Consider the following 20,149-nt stretch of genomic DNA (forward strand, 5'->3'; position numbering starts at 1 on the left):
ATCAAAAAAGGAAGAAAAGAATAATACATAAATGCACCCAAGTGAAAATGTTGTCGGAAATCCCACATGAATCCCACGTGTCCGCCTCATTTTCCTTTATGCCTTGTCAAGGGAGATGTTTAATTTTACTTGTCATGCCATAAATCGGGTTAAAAATCCAAAAGAGTTAATCTAATTAACCTAAGATCCATGCAAGCAATTGTTGTACATTGAATTTGATATACATTATTTTTCGAAACACAGTGTAGACGCGGATGCTCATATAAACACATGTGCACCTTACCCCTATAAGTATCTCGAAGACTGGGGAGACCGTCATATATATGTCTTAAGATTCAAAAATAAAAATCATCACAGGCGCCTTGTTGATCATATCGCTTATCACTAAAATAATACTAATTAGTCATAAATGCAAGCACCTATGTCAATTTAGAACTTAACTAATCTGGGTAGACAGGTTCCAATGTAATCAATCAGTTGAATGTTAAGCTCACTTCGTAATTTAATTAGTAGCAATTAATTTTCTTATGTGTAAAGCTATTATATATATCTATATATATGCGTGGGTGGTAGGCTGGTAGCTATATATCTTGCGTCTGGCATAAAAGTAGTGAGAAGATGTGGCATGAAACACTTGTGTTGTCAGGGCCTTTTTTTGGGACAATATTTTACACATGGGGTTGTGAATGAACGAAAGTGTAAAGTGAAAAGGCATATGTGCATGACCAATGGGGTTTATAAGGATTCCATTCACGGGTGGAGAAACCATCTTTGGTTGGTCCATCAGATTTCACAATAGTCCCGGTTGTATTAAAAACCAGGACTAAAAATATCTTTAGTCCTGATTTAAAAGCTCCAGGGTACTTTTCAATCTTTACTACCGATTGGTAAGATGTTACCAACCGGGAGTAAAAGATCTATTTGTAGTCCCAGTTGATAACACCAACCGGAAAAAAAGATCGCCATATGCTTTACTCCTGGTTGGTGTTACCAACCGGGACTAAAGATCTATTTGTAGTCCCGGTCGGTAACACCAACCGGGAAAAAAAGATCGACGCGAGATTGGAGAGGCGTGCGCGATCGGATCGAGGTATCTTCTCTTCTCCGTTAACTCCTCTCCTCCTCTTCTCAACCTTATCTCCTCCTCTCCTTTAACTCCTCTCCTCCTCTCCTCAACCTTATCTATTCCTCTCCTTATCTATTCCTCTCCTTCTCCTCTCTAGTGCAGCGGCAGGGCGCGGAGGGCCGGCAGCTGGCGGCCTCGCGGTGGCGGGGCGTGGAGGGCTGGCCGGCCGGCACGGCGCACGGCGAGGCGGCGGCCTGCGCCAACGTTTTTTTCTTTCTTTTTTTTTGGGAGAACTTGTGATTCGGATCTGAGATTGGTGTGTGATGTATTTGATTTGTGTGTGATGTGAATATGTGATGAATTTTGTAGAAGTTGTGATGTAATTTTTTTTAAGATTTTGTGATGTATTTGAGATGATCGATTTGTGGATTTGGAGGCAATTTGAGGATGATTGATTTGGGATTTTGGGGATGGGATGGGGTGAAATCAATATATTAAAAACAATGAAGAAAATAAAAGAATAAAGAAGCAACCGGATCTAGTCTCTTTAGTCGGGACTAAAAATGCTTTATCGTTACCAACCGGGACTAAAAATGTATTTTTACTCCCGGTTATTTCACCCGGTACTAAAGATAGCGATCTTTAATCCCGGCTTCGTAGTCCCGGTTAGAAAGCCGAGACTATATAGGGGTTACAAACCGGGAGTAAAAAGCACTTCTCCACCAGTGATATGTACATATTCCCAATAGAAAAGGGTGGAAATTATCCAAAAAGATAGAAAATGTTGGATGTTGACAAACAAGATCAACAATATGATACCATGCATATTGTTTACAAATCTCCTAGTCCAGTTGAAAACCACTTGGAGAAAAGCTATCTTTCCAAAACATAGAAAACAAGAGCAACACGGTTACACAAACGTTTGCTCATGACATGCATCCATGTGCATGCCCCAACTAGGGTCATTATTTGAAAGTACACTGCTCTTTGGTTCTTTCAGGAGAAATTAAAGATATTATCTTTGACCTAGTTCCTCCTGATTAACCAGAAACAACTATGACTAGGTCCTATTCAGGGTGTTAGCAATATTTATTTAAGATTTTGTTTCATTCCTGTATGAATGCAGCATTCACACATTATATCAGCCGTTGGATGTGTGGCATTAAACGATTAGGACCACACTTTTTCCATTGAAGTTTCTACCACTTTTTTAAAGGAAAATTAAAGTGATTTCTTCTGCCAATGGAAGGTGGTTGGCAAGTGGATCACACATGCAAAACTATCACCAGATAGCTTAGCTAACTACTCCCCATGATGCAACCATCAGTAGATCAGATATGTGGGGCTACTAGCTTAGATATGCAACTTGCATAGTGCAGTTACAGCTTTACTTGTCTAGAAGCCAGCCATGAACATGAACTGTACTAGTATATGCTCTACTTGCTTGCATATATAGAAAAAATACAATAAAATAAAACCTGGCTTCCTTATGTAATTAAGGACCACTGCCACATGACTGATCATGTATGCTTGCAGGCTTGGTGGTCAGTAAAATATTAACAATTTAGAGTTTTAGAATGTACCCAAAAAAAATAGGAACCATTATTGTGAACATTCATCAGGCTGAATGGCTGATCATTGCTGATACTCCTACAAACTGATGTGCTTAATGCTCCAAGAAATCACTCTTCCTATATAACTCTGCCAATAATTGTGCTTTGCGCGTTTCTGATGACGCAGCAGTAGTCGAGTTATCCATTAATTATCTAGAAAAAAACTCTGCTTGATTAGCATCCAGTATGGAAGGATGAAGAAATTAATCTATATATATGGTACTTTAAAATAAACAGTAGTGGGGCGATGGTAAATCTGCCACCATGCACCCCTAACTAGCTCCCTACTTTTGTGAATTAAAGAACGTAGAATATGAGTTCAAAGTGCCCACTTATCAGTTGAGAGGATATGAATGAATTAAGAGAAGATATATATAGAAAGTGGTAAAAAATGGGTTAAAATTTTCTGTTAAATATCCGTTTTAATGTATGGGCAATATGCTAGTATGCAGAAAATTAAAAATTCCAGTGCAAGGATGGAGAGAGGTGAGATAGATCAGCAGCGTAAGTTCTAAGTCAGGGTAGATATACAATTACTAGTATATATTATATAGCACTTGTTAATTAATCAGTTGCTGCATTTTCTGAAGCAAGCATGCATGCATCCATTCCACAGAGGAATGTAGGTTCCCAAGCCGTTCTTGCATCGATCGGCTTAATAGCGTGATATCACTGCGTGCATCACAATTCGATATGATCTTAATTCTTTAATTACGTCCTCAAGTTGACATCAACATATATTATTAAAACTTAGCAACAAAGTTGCAGTGATAAATATTTATATTTTTGCGTGCATGGATGCATCATATATACATGCATTATGTACCCCATGTTGAGATTATAGGCATATAATGATTTAATCTATTCCATAAATAAATCATGACATTACAGATGAAAACTAGCATGAACGCATCATTAGATCTACACATGTAAACTACACAGTATAACATGAACAGATCAAATATGCGCAACATATTGAACACGTACCGAGGTGACGGAAAGACCGGCTGCTTGGTCGAAACTTTTCGCAGGCGTCTACGAAGGCACGAAACACGCGAGCGAAGAGGAAGACGAGCCGTCGCGAACGAACAGGGAGCAGTCGCGCGAAGCGCTTCCCAAAAACCTTATTGCCGTCTTCTCCCGGTGCAGGACGTCGAAGACAGAGGTTCCGGAGACCTGCTCTCTCGATCGCCGGTGCACGCCGGCGAGCGAGATGGAGTAGTCTACGAGCGACGGCGCAGTACAGAGTAGGAGGCAAACCCTAGATTGATTTCGCGTGTGTTGCGTGAAGACAGCGGGTCGATTTATATAGAGAAGGGTCGCTTGATCAGGGCGCCCGCACGATCTCTACTGCGCGTAACCGAACCGGATAAGTCGTGCGTAACTTATCCGGACTCCATGCCGTTTGCACGCACCGGATTTTTCGGAACGTTTCCAAAACAAAAACGAATCCGAATTTGCAGCAAAACAAAACTGCAAAAGGAGGCTGCATCTGCGCAAGGGTGAGGAGCCAATTTTTCGAACCATTCGACGCGTACGTCGTGCACGCGCGCCGCCGGCCCGGCGAGGCGAGGCGAGCGAGCGCGCGCGTGTGTTTCCCCTCTTCTCTCCACCACACATGCTTCAAATGGCTAGGAAGGCATCCTCCCTTTTAAGGAGGTCCCCTTCTCCTAGAATAAGCAAGGTGGTACTAAACTCCACATGCATGCCATCCCATGAGGTGGGCTTTTGTGATTTTCCAAAGAATTAATCTTCGAGTGGGCTAAGGCCCATTCATTAATTCCAACAATCCCCCACCAAATCTCAAAATCCCACTGAGATTTGCCTTTTCCAATATACTGTTTATATACCAACGATTCGATGGAGACCGATTAAGGTTGAACATCCACCTAGAACTCCAAGCTACACTTACTCACAACTTGAACAATGGACTACGCCTTGAATTGCAAGTCTTGTGCAAGCAAGTTTCACTCAAAGTCTTATCTGGTACTAGACCGTCTGTAGACTACCCCTCGGTTGGAGCGTATAAGTCATACTCCTAGGTCTTTAGTAAGCTTCCTAGAAGATTCACCCAAAATCTTCATAGACTGCGACCAACAGTCAAGCTCACAAAGGTGAGTTCTTTCAAGAATGTTCTGCAGGACAACATCTTCGCTAATTAAAGCCAACAGAACTCATTAAGGCATAGCCAACCTGCCTTGCAGCTCACGAGAGTACATGCATCTTCACTTGGAGAAGGTATATATTGGTACTCTCCTCTAGTTTACTAATGATTTGTTCTTCCCAGGATCTAATTCACGGGATCTCCGATCACATAGACTGGGTTACCACCATAGTATAACTCACATAGGTCTCAAACCCATCTCCTTCGATGCATTGTCTATCACAATTCGTGATAGTCCCTTCGTGAAGGGATCTGCCAGGTTTCTCGCTGTTTGGATGTAATCCAACGTTATAACTCCGGAGTTTCTTAATTTCCTGACAGATTTCAATCGTCTTTTCACATGTCTAGACGATTTCATATTATCCTTAGAACTATTCACTTTGACAATTACCGTTTGATTGTCACAGTTCATAAGGATAGCCGGCACCGGTTTTTCAACAATAGGCAGATCCATTAGTAGATCACGCAGCCATTCTGCCTCAACAGTAGCAGTATCTAGTGCCGTCAGCTCTGCTTCCATGGTTGACCTCGTCAAAATGGTCTGTTTGCAAGACCTCCATGAAACAGCACCACCACCTAGTGTGAAGATATATCCACTAGTGGCTTTGATCTCATCCACATCAGAGATCCAGTTAGAATCACTATAACCCTCCAGTACCGCAGGATACCCATTATAGTGAAGTCCCAATTCCACAGTACCTTTCAGATAGCGCATTACTCGCTCAAGCGCACGCCAGTGATCATCTCCCGGATTAGAGGTAAATCGGCTCAACTTGCTCACAGCAAAGGAGATATCAGGCCTAGTTGCACTAGCTAGGTACATCAACGAGCCAATAATTTGGGAGTATTCCAGTTGATTCCTAGCAATTCTCTTGTTCTTGCGAAGCAACAAGCTAGGATCATAAGGTGTTGGAGAAGGCTTACTATCAATATAGCCAAAGCGATTCAAAATCTTCTCCACATAATGGGACTGCAAGAGTGTAATCCCATTCTCACCTCTAATTAGCTTAATGTTTAAGATAACATCAGCTACTCCCAAATCCTTCATATCAAAATTTTGAGACAAGAATGATTTAACCTCATTTATCACATCAAGGTTTGTCCCAAATATCAGTATGTCGTCAACATACAAGCACAAAATAACTCCCTCACCCCCACCATGGCGATAGTACACACATTTATCTGCCTCATTGACTGCAAAGCCTGCAGATGTCAATGTTTTGTCAAATTTCTCGTGCCATTGTTTAGGAGCTTGTTTCAGACCATACAAAGACTTCAACAATTTGCACACTTTGCCTTCTTGACCTTCAACTACAAACCCATCAGGTTGATCCATATAGATCTCCTCATCCAGCTCTCCATTAAGAAAAGCTGTCTTAACGTCCATTTGATGAACGAGAAGACCATGTGAGGCTGCTAGGGAAAGTAGCACACGAATTGTGGTCAATCTAGCAACAGGTGAGTAAGTGTCAAAGAAATCTTCGCCTTCTTTCTGAGTATAGCCCTTAGCAACAAGCCGAGCCTTGTACTTTTCAATAGTACCGTCAGGCCTAAGCTTCTTCTTGAACACCCACTTGCACCCCACAGGTTTACACCCATAGGGTCGCTCTGTCACCTCCCAAGTCCCGTTAGCGATAATGGAATCCATTTCACTACGGACAGCCTCCTTCCAGTAGTCTGCATCAGGAGATGCATATGCTTCTGAAATTGACTTAGGAGTGTCATCCACGAGGTACACAGTGAAATCATCACCAAAAGACTTAGCCGTCCTTTGTCTCTTACTCCTTCGAGGAGCTTCACTGACATCCTCCTCAGAGACATGTTCATGTGTATGTTCAGTTTGTTCTGGTGGTGTGATTGAACTGGGAATTATTTCAGAGGGTTGGTTCGAACCACTATATGTATCCTTCATTGGGAAAGAGCTCTCAAAGAAGGTAGCATCACGAGACTCCATATTGTACCAACATGCATGTCCTGTACCTCGGATTTAACTATTAAAAATCTATAGGCAATGCTATGATGAGCATATCCCAGAAAGACACAGTCCACAGTCTTAGGTCCAAGTTTGCGCTTCTTCGTTATTGGTACATTGACTTTCGCCAAGCACCCCCATGTGCGCAAATAAGAAAGTGATGGTTTTCTCCCAATCCATATCTCATATGGTGTTTTGTCCTTATTTCTGTTAGGAACTCTGTTTAACACATGATTTGAGGTCAACAATGCCTCCCCCCACCATGCCTTAGGCAGTCCCGCGGTGTCCAACATGGCATTCACCAAGTCAGTCAGTGTGCGGTTCTTCCTTTCAGCAATCCCATTAGACTCGGGAGAATAGGGAGGCGTCCTCTCATGTATGATGCCATGTTCCTCACAGAATAAGTCAAACTCGTTCGAGAAAAACTCTCCACCACGATCAGACCTAAGCCTTTTTATCTTTCTGTCAAGTTGATTTTCAACTTCTGCCTTATAAGTTTTAAAATAGTCTAGAGCCTCGTCTTTCGTTTTCAACAAGTACACATAGCAAAATCTAGTAGCATCATCAATCAACGTCATGAAATATCGTTTTCCACCCTTCGTCAACACCCCATTCATTTCACAAAGATCTGAATGTAGGAGTTCTAGTGGTGCCAAGTTTCTCTCCTCGGCAGCCTTGTGAGGCTTGCGAGGTTGCTTTGATTGCACACAACTATGGCACTTAGAACCTTTGACAACGGAAAACTTAGGAATTAAACACATGCTGGAAAGCCGAGACATCAAGCCAAAATTAATATGACATAAACGTGAGTGCCAAACATTAGCCTCATCATCCACACTGCCACAAATATGGTTCACAGACTTAGTGCAGAAATCAGAAAGGGAAAAGCGGAACAGGCCTCCGCACTCATAACCTTTACCAATAAAATATCCATGTTTAGACACGACTACTTTATTAGACTCAAAAACCAACTTAAATCCATCTCTAGTCAGACGGGAGCCACTAACAAGATTCCTGTCGATAGAAGGGACATGCTGCACGTTCTTCAGCTGCACGATCTTTCCCGAAGTAAACTTCAGATCTACCGTGCCAACACCATGAACAGAAGCATGTGACCCATTCCCCATTAGGACGGTGGAACCCCGTGCGACCTGATAAGAAGAAAACAATGAGATGTCAGCACAAACATGTACATTGGCCCCAGTGTCAACCCACCAATTAGTAGACTGATTAACTGAAAAAACAGTAGGTAAATTACCATACCCGCTTCCATCTCCAGTGTTGCCAATAGTCACATTAGCAGACTTAGAAGTCTGCCCTGCAGGTGCCTTCATCCCCTTGCGCTGTGGACACTTCCTAGCCAGATGACCAACTTGACCACACACAAAGCAAGTCCTCTCATCCTGATTAGGATTGTTGTTGTTCTTCTTCTGCTTCTTGAAGTTGGTGGTCTGCTGAGCTTTGTATTTCCCCTTGCTCTTGTTCTGGGCCTTGTGCACAACATTGGCACTAGACTGCCCACCATCGCCCTTAGACGCGGCATCCTTTTCCCGAGCTTTCTCCTCAACATCAAGAGATGCTATCAACCCCTCAACAGAGTATTCCTGTCTCTTGTGTTTGAGTGCAGTACCGAAACTTCTCCAAGATGGAGGTAATTTCGCAATAATGCACCCGGCCACAAATTTGTCGGGTAAGACACACTTAAGGAGTTCGAGTTCCTTAGCCATGGTTTGTATCTCATGAGCCTGTTCGACTACAGAACGGTTGTCAGCCATCTTGTAGTCATGAAACTGCTCCATGATATATAGATCATTGCTAGCATCAGTAGCACCGAATTTAGTATTCAGTGCATCCCACAACTCCTTAGCGTCGGTCATATGCATATACACCTCGACCAGACGATCGCCAAGAACGCTAAGAATGCATCCCACAAAGAGAGTAGTGGCTTCCTCGAATTGCTTCTGCTGTTCAGCAGTAAGAATTCCTTCAGGTTTGCCAGTACTCACCCAGAAGCATTTCATAGCTGTCAGCCACAGAGTGACCCTGATCTGCCATCTCTTAAAATGCACACCGGTGAATTTATCCGGCCTCAGTGCATCGGCAAAACCAGCCATAGTAAAATCACAGTGCCTATAATAAGGTTTTTGGATTGTTGAGATTATAGGCATATAATGATTTAATCTATTCCATAAATAAATCATGACATTACAGATGAAAACTAGCATGAACGCATCATTAGATCTACACATGTAAACTACACAGTATAACATGAACAGATCAAATATGCGCAACATATTGAACACGTACCGAGGTGACGGAAAGACCGGCTGCTTGGTCGAAACTTTTCGCAGGCGTCTACGAAGGCACGAAACACGCGAGCGAAGAGGAAGACGAGCCGTCGCGAACGAACAGGGAGCAGTCGCGCGAAGCGCTTCCCAAAAACCTTATTGCCGTCTTCTCCCGGTGCAGGACGTCGAAGACAGAGGTTCCGGAGACCTGCTCTCTCGATCGCCGGTGCACGCCGGCGAGCGAGATGGAGTAGTCTACGAGCGACGGCGTAGTACAGAGTAGGAGGCAAACCCTAGATTGATTTCGCGTGTGTTGCGTGAAGACAGCGGGTCGATTTATATAGAGAAGGGTCGCTTAATCAGGGCGCCCGCACGATCTCTACTGCGCGTAACCGAACCTCCGGACTCCATGCCGTTTGCACGCACCGGATTTTTCGGAACGTTTCCAAAACAAAAACGAATCCGAATTTGCAGCAAAACAAAACTGCAAAAGGAGGCTGCATCTGCGCAAGGGTGAGGAGCCAATTTTTCGAACCATTCGACGCGTACGTCGTGCACGCGCGCCGCCTGCCCGGCCCGGCGAGGCGAGCGAGCGCGCGCGTGTGTTTCCCCTCTTCTCTCCACCACACATGCTTCAAATGGTTAGGAAGGCATCCTCCCTTTTAAGGAGGTCCCCTTCTCCTAGAATAAGCAAGGTGGTACTAAACTCCACATGCATGCCATCCCATGAGGTGGGCTTTTGTGATTTTCCAAAGAATTAATCTTCGAGTGGGCTAAGGCCCATTCATTAATTCCAACACCCCAAGTGTGTACTGCTTAAGTTAATTAGAAGCTCAGCTGATTGACATGAAGATCAATTGCATTGTAAGAAACATGGATTATGAGAGATACATATGAATAATTTCAAGCAACCGCCTAGGTATATATGTTGGTTTGAAAAACTTGATCTAGATTGAATGAATGTATAATAGATATATAATATCAGGACATATAGTACATAGCCTTTGACGCAAAGAAGGAGCTGACTAAGCTAAATATATAAAAAAAAAGTTTAAAATTAAGCATAAAAGGTTGCTTCTCCGTTCCATATTACAAGGCATTTTGAGTTTGTTCTAAGTCAAACTTCTTTGAATTTGTTCAAAAAAACTTCTCCGAGATAACTTTATAGAATAATATAGGAATATTTTCAACATAAAACAAAAATATACCATAAAATATATTCAATGGTGGATTTAATGGTACTAATTTTGTGCTGCAGATGTTGCTATGTTCTTCTTATAAATTTGGTTAAAGTTAAAAAACTTTGACTGATTTAGACAATCAAAAATGCTACATATATAATATGGAACAATATGGAACAGAGGAAGTACAAAACATATTGGTTTCAAAACAAACAAAACATCTGAGAAGGTTGTGAGTTGTGTCAAACTAGAAAAATGCATGGATTCCAACTATTTAAGCACTACATAAGAGTACTAATTGTGCCGTAACATCTGCAGTGGCTTGTTTATTTTCGAAAAGAAATTAAGTCCATTTTTTTGGAAAGTTCTACTTCTATTCCAAATTTGCATTTTTATATTATAGACTGTGTGGAAATTGTGCACAAATCATGTAGCTATTGCTTCAGGGAAGAAGTTAAATATTCGTCCTAAAGCCCAAGCTATCGAAGCCCAATTTCAGTCCACGCTCGAACAAGAGGAACTTGGGCTAAGATTCACCCATCACGAGCTAGACCATCTAGCACTACTAGAGTTGTCTTTCCCAATTACATAGTACTACACAATATATCATACTATTTATTAAGCTATTATTTTGTGAGGACATATTATTAAGCTCTTAATTCCTTTAAAATTACCCATAAGGATAATTAAAATAGTTGAGTCTGTTAATTAAAGTAGTATATATAGTTGAGATAGTGCCAATCTCTTTTTTTTTTTTATTGCGGGGAGCCAATCTCTAAAAATTAATTCATCAAATTATTATTATTTTTTATTTACCTTTCATCTTCGCTAATCACATACAAGTATACAACAAAATTCACCGTATGTAGCTGGTGTCGAAGATTGATGACAAGTCAAAAAGGTTAATATATATTTTTCTCCCCTCACCCTCTCTTTTCCTTCCACATCAACAAATTTGTCTACTAGCACAGCAGGTAGTTTTGTGGGTCAGATATTAATTACTATTGCATACTCCTTCCGTCCCACAAAGATGTTTTATAAAGTCAAATGCATATCACAAAGAGCCAAGAGACAAACATACCCTTCATTACTGAATAGAGAAACTAAGGGGAAAAAAACGAGGAGGAAAGATACAATTAATAGTGCAGTGACAAGAGGTGTGTAGTAATCCCAATATCCCATGTTCAATCATATGCTCATAATTTGTTCTTTAAAAAAAAATTGGAGGGACGTCTTTTCCTCCAAATGTTTTTTTTAAAACGAGGAGGAGAAGGGAGTCTAATGGTTGCATAGCAAAATTGGAAAGAAAATTGTAAATTTCACCGATCCACATGTATTATAATCTAAGATACACAAAACCTTGGGGTTTTTAGTACGTGGCATATGATTTTAGGTATTATGGCTATAAAATTTCACAGAACCACCAAAGTAGATCAAAGTCAAAATGAACAATAGTGTGGTTATGTGATATCATACTTTGATCATAGAAATTACATCATACTTTGGAATTCTACAATTACATCTCAAAATTATAAGCTCTTTGTTCATCATAGAAATGTTATATTCATATAAGTATATAAGTATAGCTTTAAAATTTTGATACAGTAGTATATCAATTTGATTAACGGTATGGTTTTATGAAACTTTAAGATCATAATACCTAAGGTTATGTGACGCACCAAAATCAATGTGGTTTTGTGCAACTTAGACCATAATAGGTAGGGTTTCATAAAATGTACCCAAAAGAAACAGTGATATTAAGAAATAGAGTAGACCCCACTGATAAAAATATGTTTTTTTTGGAAAACCTAAAAATTAAAAAGGATCTTTTTCATGCAGAGAGTATGCTTTAAGCTAGCTGTCATAAATCCTGTAAATCAGCTGTAAAATAGAGAATTTTCTTAAAATACAATAATTGAACTAAATCCAATGAAAACATTGAAAATTTGTGCGTTCCGAACGATCGAGTCATTATTGGAGCTTACGATCGAGTTCCATCCATGAACTTGCACTGTTTAGCTATATTATCTAAGGGCTAGTTTAGTTCCCAAAATTTTTTTTCTCAAAAAATCACATCGAATCTTTGCACATATGCATGGAGCATTAAATATAGATAAAAACAAAAATTAATTGCACAGTTAACATGAAAATTGTGAGACGAATCTTTTGAACTTAGCCATAAGTGCTATAGTAACTCACATGTGCTAATGACGGCTTAATTAGGCTCAAAAGATTCGTCTCGTGGTTTTCAGGCAAGTTATGAAATTAGTTTTTTCATTCCTGTCAAAAAAAACCCTTTCTAACATCCAGTCAAGTATCCGATGTGACATCTAAAAATTTTCTTTCCGCAAAATAAACACACTCGTGGACAGCCTTCTACAACAGTGATTCAACTTTGCAAAAAGGAAAACACAAAGGACAGGACAGTTGCAGGGAGTAGCTAGAAAGACTTCCATAGTGGAAAAGCGAGATTAGTGAGGTCAAACAAAGCACGCAGCAGCAGCATCTTTAACACTAAACAGAAGAGCCCTTTCTCCAGAAAGCTGTCAATGTCCTGGATTCACTGTGGCCGTTATAAATAGCCGGAAAAATTTTTAATTGTCTCTGATCCACCTCTACGGCCGTGCATGAAGTTAATAACACTAAACAGTGACTTAGTGCGTTGAGCCCTTCACCATGGACATAATAACAGTTTGATTTCACTGTGGCTTGTCTCACAATTTAGCCAAGCATTGTGTCGGTAAGTTTGAAACACAGTGGTTTCAAAATTCAGATAGGAGTAGTCCAATTCTGGTGGAAGCATGACAAATTGACAATTGACAAATGCTAATTTGAACAACAGTCCGGCTCCAATTAATTATACTCGATTATACAAGAAATAGGGCAAAAAAATATGAACAAACCAATATTGGTTTGTCCCAATTTCATCAAAGCATGAAAAAAAAAGCTAAATAGGTAATAATAAAAATAATAATAAACTGTACATAGGGATGGAAAATACTAAGATATTCACTCTGAGAGATGTTTTGCTCCTCTTATGGCTCAAGTTTTGGCATCTCCATTAATTTTCGTGTCCAAGAGTATTGTCCATAATTCCTTTTGCCGGAAAACTCTCTGTGATTCCTCTCCTTTCACTAAGAAATAGGGAAAGTCAAGATTTTATTTGAAAATATTCTAAGATTCTTTTGTGCCGGAATTTTATTAAAGCAAAACTATCGGTTAATTAAAAAAAGGAAAACATGTTGGCGGCACGAAAATGTCACATGTGTGGATTTGTCAAGGAAAAATAATTCAGATCGAATTTCTCGAGGAAAATAAATTCAGCAGTCCGTACTTCACTGTTTCGTCATTCCAATAAGTGAAGCCTGTTTGTTTTCTCTAGCACATATTTTATTTATTTTTGTTAGGACAAAAGCGTTGTAATTGCTTGTTTGAAGTATATTTTTACCGTGGGGATTGTGTTAATTATATAATCATACCTTTTCAAAGAAAATAGAAAAAACTTCTCATAGTTCCCTATTCCTATCGGTTGTAAAAAAGAATAAGCCAAAGTAAAGATTTTAATTTTAAAACATAATTTTAAATTTGATTTTAAGATAGTTGTAAAAATAATTTTTTCGGCGATACTAACTTTTAAGTTAAAATTTTTCGTACCTAATACTCCCTCCGTTTCATAATATAAAGAATTTTGACCTTTTACTTGCACTGTTTGATTATTCGTCTTATTAAAAAATATTAAAATTATTATTTATTTTATTTGTGACTTACTTTATTATCCAAAGTACGTTAATCATAACTTTTCTTTTTTATATTTACATAAATTTTTTGAATAAGACGTCGTCAAACAGTGTAAGCAACATATTTTTATCGCTAGTATACCGTTACGGTTTACAATTAATTTTCGGGCGACACACGATGCCCTTAACATTACAGGTCCGGAGGTCCCCTTGGGCGCAGAGGATCCGGGGTCCGTCCGCCGCTCAAGGCACACGCAGGGCCGTTGCCGATCAGGCCGACAGCTCAGCTAGTGCTGCTGCCTGCAAATGCAACTGCAATGCTGCGTGTGCGTCGGTGCAAGGTCATTTGTAAATTTACCACCGATTTTTTTAATATTATAACGATGTCATTCGAATGATAGTGTTAGTGGTATTTTTATAATTTTTTAGTAGCAATCTTGTGATAACAATTTAAAGTAGTGGTAAATTTGTAATTGCCAAAAAAAAAAACAGTGTTAAGCACCATTACCGTCCCAGGCTTAGGAGCTAATGATACTGACTCCCAATCCAGTGTTAAGCCTGCCTTTGCTAATTAATCACCTCATGCCTGAAACTCTCAACTTGGCAAGGAGACCGAAGGTTAAAGTTAAATATTACTCCATCTGTTGCAAGATATAGGTTGCGTTCGGCTAGGCTAGCTAGCACTGCGGCTGCGACAGCAACTGCCTATGGTATGTGTATTTACAAATCTACTTCCTCCGTTTCACAATGTAAGTCATTTTAGTATTTTCCATATTCATATTAATGTCAATAAATCTAGATAGATATATATATCTAGATTCATTGACATTAATATGAATATGAAAAATGCTAGAATGACTTATATTGTGAAACGGAGGGAGTAGATAAGTATACTACAAGTGATTATTTTTATATAAAGAGAGTGATATTTAGTCGATCACATCGTGTAAGAAGAAAAGGTTTAGGTTACGATGAAACCTAGTCCCCTAGGAGCTCTCCTTACCATATTCACAGGGACTCTTCACTATCCTTTTTTTTCTCGTTGTTTTTGAGTCTGGTTGTCTTCATTAGTTAGCCAGTGTGCTTTTTTTCTCAAACGCGTAAAAGGATTGCACGTCAATATATTAGAGGAATAGAATGTTTGTTACGCGACGCAATCAGTCAGACCGACCTATGCCAAAAAAAAGAGAAAAAAAAACCAAATTAAAGAAGAGACGAACGACTACTGTGACACTAGCCCGTTAGCCTAGTGTGCCATTCCCCCTCTATGTAATCCTCCATGACATGCGTCAGCTGGTTGCAATTAATTGGTAAAACTATTTTTCCTTGCTAATATATCAATGCTCAGGGTAAAAGGCTTTTGCCCGTTCAGAAAAAAAAAAAAATCAGCAAACGAGCCGTAATGGATGATGAGGCCATAATGATGATGTGCATGAAGAGATGAGAGATGCATGATGGTTCATCACAAGGCGACAACAGTGGCGATCAGAGGGATCAGTTTTCATCAGAGGAAGGTTCAGGGCACTCACTCCAGAAAAAACTAACCAGCATCAGAACATGGCATGCCCCCTCTCTGGGAAAACCATTTTCCTGACACTGTTCAGCATTTTTGGATCACAGCAATACACATTTTTGGATCACAGCAATACACATGACATGAGCCTCCTCCTACCATTGCCCACCAACTATACCCACCAGGTGTCCATGAGTTGTGGCCATGTGGCTGGCTGTGCATCCTGTGCATCCATGCATGCATCTTGGACTGAAGAAGAAGAATGTTGCATCTCAACAGAATGCCATAGCTACCAGTATCATGGACAGTGTGATATGATTGATGATTCTTGCATGATTGCACAATGTGTACTTCCTCCGCCTCGAAATAAATCAATTCCTGGCTATGAATATATCCCAAAATAAACCAAATACTAGCTATGAATTACATTCGTAGATATGAATTGTTTGTTTCTTTGGCCCTGTTTAGTTCCAAAGTTTTTTTTTCCAAACTTCCAACTTTCCACCACATCAAACCTTTCATACACACATTTTTTCTATTACATCGTATCAATTTCAACCAAACTTCCAAACTTTAGTGTGAACTAAACATAACCTTTATGGATGTATGTGAGTGTATATGCATGGATGTTACTAGTAAACCTTTGGTGTAGTGCTCATCATCTCCAATCTGAGTCAGTCTGGTCCAGAAGAAAAAAAAGGTTACCTAACCCAGCATGCCCCCATGTAGTCACATTTAAGCTTGCTCATTAATGTGCCAGAGTGGTAGATTTGCTGCACCAGTTGACCCCATCCCCATGTGAGTTTGAGTTGAGTCCATAGGCAGTTTACCATTGACCAACAACACAGGGTGGTTTTTAACATTTCAACATTTCACTAGCTCTGCACATATTGTTTTACAGACTTCTACTGATGAACTATGAAGACAGAACAAATGTGAATTAAATCATGCAATTGAAACCAGCAAACATATCTGTTGGACCTTAGCGAGTGAAACAACTAGATCAGGTAACATCTTACTGAAAATAACTCAAATTTGGAGTTTGGATCTAGCTTCAGCTTATAAACCCATCAGTAATCCTCCAGTTAAAAATGAAGCTAGGATCAACATCTCCTAATTACCAATTACTCTACAAAAGAACAAGGATTACTACATAAACTTTAACAAAAATTAAGCTTAAGTAACAGTTGACAGTTAACCATTTTACTGGTGGTCATACAGTCAGGAAAGAAAAAGACACGACTGGATGGGTATTGCAGAATCGTACACTCATTTCTCTGTTCGAAGTTATTGTAGGCCTTGCCCAACTTGTACCAAAATGTACCAAAGCTGATCCCTCATCTTAAAAGAGGAACCATCTCTATTCTACACATTGAATTATGACTTATGAGCAAATGAGCCACTCAGACCTATTGTACCCTCATTAGCAACCAGTTCATAATCAAAGAGAACATTTGGTGAAGTAATTCAGGAGAACAATAATGTAGAACAAAAGTTAATAATTGAGGAGAACAATGCCATACTTGCTTCGGACAAGAAAATGTTAACCAAAACTGTTAGCCACTAGTTCTCATGAATAATGATGCAATTGTCGGTGTTGTATCCATTTCAACCAATACAATTATAGTACCTATGAAATGACATTAGATGCATAATTGCATATACCCTGAAGAAAAACAAAACCATCAGGCCAAATGAACAACACAAGATAATTTGACAAGCAACAGTAATGCGCATCGGCAAACGAAGCTCAATTTCTTCAGATCAAAGATTAAATTACAAGATCTTTTTCCATGTTCTTATTTGATCACACTAAAAACCACGCATCATCTAGCACTCTAAAAGCTATGGAACAGAAAGGTTCAAGCAGCCTGTACAAAGTTTCATCAGAAGCATTGATATCATATTTTTTGATACAGAGAGCAAAAGCAGGATGTAAAAATTCAGGTTGGTTAAAAAGCACATACATACAGCTCAAAGATTTGATCTTCACAAGGGCTCTGAAATTCTTCACCGATCGGTGGCAATGGCGGCAGCCGTGTCATGACCGTGGGAACACGCCGAGCATCTTGCCCCTGGCGAGGCAGTCGGCGAGCTTCTTGGCACCGTCGACCTCCGCGGCGAGGAGGGCCTGCAGGAAGCCGCACGCGCCGGCGGCCACCATCTGCTTCCGGCACCGCCGGGACGGCGAGACGGCGAGCAGCACGGACACCGGGAACCGCGCGTCGACGCCGCCGCGGGCGGTGCTCGGGTCGAGCAGCTGGACGACATTGACGATGCCCTGCTCCTCCTTCTTGAACAGCTTCCTGTAGCCGCTCGCCGCGACGAGCGCGGCGAGCGCCCTCGCCGCGGCGTCCCTCTCGGCGGCGGGCTTGGCCTCGAGCATCCAGATGAGGCGCGGGATGGCGTCGCCGACGTCCCTGCGCGTCTTGCCGTGGCTGGTGACGTTGCAGAGCTCGGCGAGCGCCATGGCGGCCTCCGTGCGCGTGGCGGCCTTGTCGCTGCCCAGCGCGGCGAGGACGTGGTCGACGAAGCTGGCCGAGACGGCTATCTCGGCGATGTAGCGGAAGGATGCCATGTTGCGGAGGAGGCCGAACGCCGGGGCGAGGCCCGGCTCGTCGCCGACGCAGGACTCGAGGAAGTCCTTGACGCAGCCGAGCGCGCCGTCCTGGAACGCCTCGACCTTGAGGCGCTGGCACTCGTCGCCGTCGCCGGAGGTGAGGTTCTGGAGGCAGCCCAGGGCGAGCTCCTGCGCGCGCGGGGTGCCGAGGGAGACGAGCTGGATGAGCGACGGGAGCGCGCCCTCCTCGCGGAACGTCGGGAGGAGGTCCGGGAACGCGGCGAGGTTGCGGAGCACGCCCGCGGCCGCGGCCTGCGCCGCGGGGGTGCCCGCGGCGCACGCGCCGAGGAGCGCCGCCACCCCGCCGCGCGCCGCCACGGCCGCCGCGGCGTCCCGCGAGTCCGCGGTGAGAGGGCGCAGCGCCACGCACGCCTGCTCGGCGCGGGCGCCGCCGGACTCCAGCGCGCGGCAGAGGTGGGGCACCACGGCCCCCGCCTCCTGCGCCAGGAGCCGGCACGTGGCGTCCGAGGACGCGAACGCGGCGAGCACGGACACGGCCTTCTCGCGCGACGCCGGCAGGATCTCCCCCGAGTCGAGCATCGCGGCCACGGCGGACACCGCCACCGCCGCCGCCGACGGCGGCAGCGACCCGACGGAGTCAACGAGCGCGTCCAGCGCCGCCGCGCGGGAAGCCGCGGACCCGAGGCGGAGTCGCGGGATCAGCCCATCCACCCCCGCCGCCACCCCCTCACCCCCACCATTCCCCGGCGACACGAGCAGCCGCGCGTCGGCGGCGAGCTGGGACAGCTCGGCAGCCGACGACGACAGCAGCGACACGGTGTGGAGGTGCCCGAGGCTGCTCGCGGCGCCGTTCCCGGCGACGGACACGAGCGCGGAGAGCGCGGAGGCGAGGGGCGCCAGGAGGCGCGGCGCGGAGGGCGGGAACGCGGGGTGGGACAGCGACGCCGAGAGCGAGGCGAGCGACGCCGAGATGGATGGCCAGTGGCGGCGGAAGGCCGGGGAGGCCGCCGCGGCGGCCGGGAGCGCGTCAAGAAGCCGGAGGCACTCCGCCTTCTGCAGGACGTCGTCCCCGGCTGGCTCGCCGGACTCCGGCGGCGGCGGCGGCATCGCGTGGCGCGGCGTGGCGTGGCGTGGCGAGGCGCGGCGCGGCGGGGAGCGGGAATGGGTTGGCGGGGGAAACTGCGAAACCGCGATGAATCTGCGCGCCACGAGAAAGGGGAAGCAAAGCCAACAACTCGAATTAATACACTACACTAGGCAGTAGGAGGAGCAACTACTACTAGCAAGTGTATAATACTTGCTTCTCAAAAATTAAAGAGTGTATAATACTTTATATGGAAATGATTTTGCCTTGTTTCAGAATAATAATAATTTACATGAGAATTAAAGGGAAAAAAGGGTTTTGTGCTATTAAGAACAGAGTGATTTTAGGGGATTTTTTAGGATTTAGTTAAAGCCTTTGAAATTTTCGTGAAATTTTTGAATTATGAAGAGGAGCTTAACATGTAAGGCACTTCCAACAAATTATGTTTCTCGACTATTTTGTTCAAGAGGAAAAATTGAGCCATTTACACAACATTTTTGTTCGAAGTATAGAAAAAAAAAAGGGATTTTTTTAACACAGTGCATTGGCATGCACTTATATAAATACACGCATACTAATCCCTACGAAAATTTGCTCGCAAACCCTAACAACCATGTCAAAGTTAGATTCACAAATTAACCGTTCCTCCATAACCATATTACAGAGCAAATTTGTTTTGTTATATACATTTGGGTGTTAGCTATATCAATTTTCGTGTTATGACTTTCTAGTCTTCAAAATCCAAGTGGCATGATACTGCTAGTAATATTTTACAAGCTATTTCAACCACTTTAATTTCCCAGTCCTCCAGCAGATACATTATTTATTACTACATAGATTTAGCGATGGAAATGTATAGGATGGGTCGAACAGTTTGTTTTCTCTTATTAATTAATTTGTCCCTTATATTTTATTACAGTATTTTTTATAGCTACCAAGAATATAATTTA

At 42.6% G+C, this 20,149-nt stretch overlaps 1 protein-coding gene across 1 annotated transcript; it reads right to left on the reverse strand.

Annotated features, from left to right (window-relative positions):
- Positions 1-17,261: 17,261 nt before the first annotated feature.
- Positions 17,262-19,394, reverse strand: LOC127753870 (uncharacterized). Its single transcript, XM_052279322.1, has one exon. It carries the CDS (start codon positions 19,220-19,222, stop codon positions 17,576-17,578), a length of 1,647 nt encoding a protein of 548 aa, XP_052135282.1. The 5' UTR covers positions 19,223-19,394; the 3' UTR covers positions 17,262-17,575.
- Positions 19,395-20,149: the final 755 nt, after the last annotated feature.

The sequence above is a fragment of the Oryza glaberrima genome, chromosome 11, assembly GCF_000147395.1.
Source record: "Oryza glaberrima chromosome 11, OglaRS2, whole genome shotgun sequence".
NCBI lineage: Eukaryota > Viridiplantae > Streptophyta > Magnoliopsida > Poales > Poaceae > Oryza > Oryza glaberrima.

Coding starts and splice junctions, on each gene's coding strand:
- LOC127753870 (XM_052279322.1), bottom strand. CDS start 19,222: ATGCCGCCGCCGCCGCCGGAGTCCGGCGAGCCAGCCGGGGACGACGTC.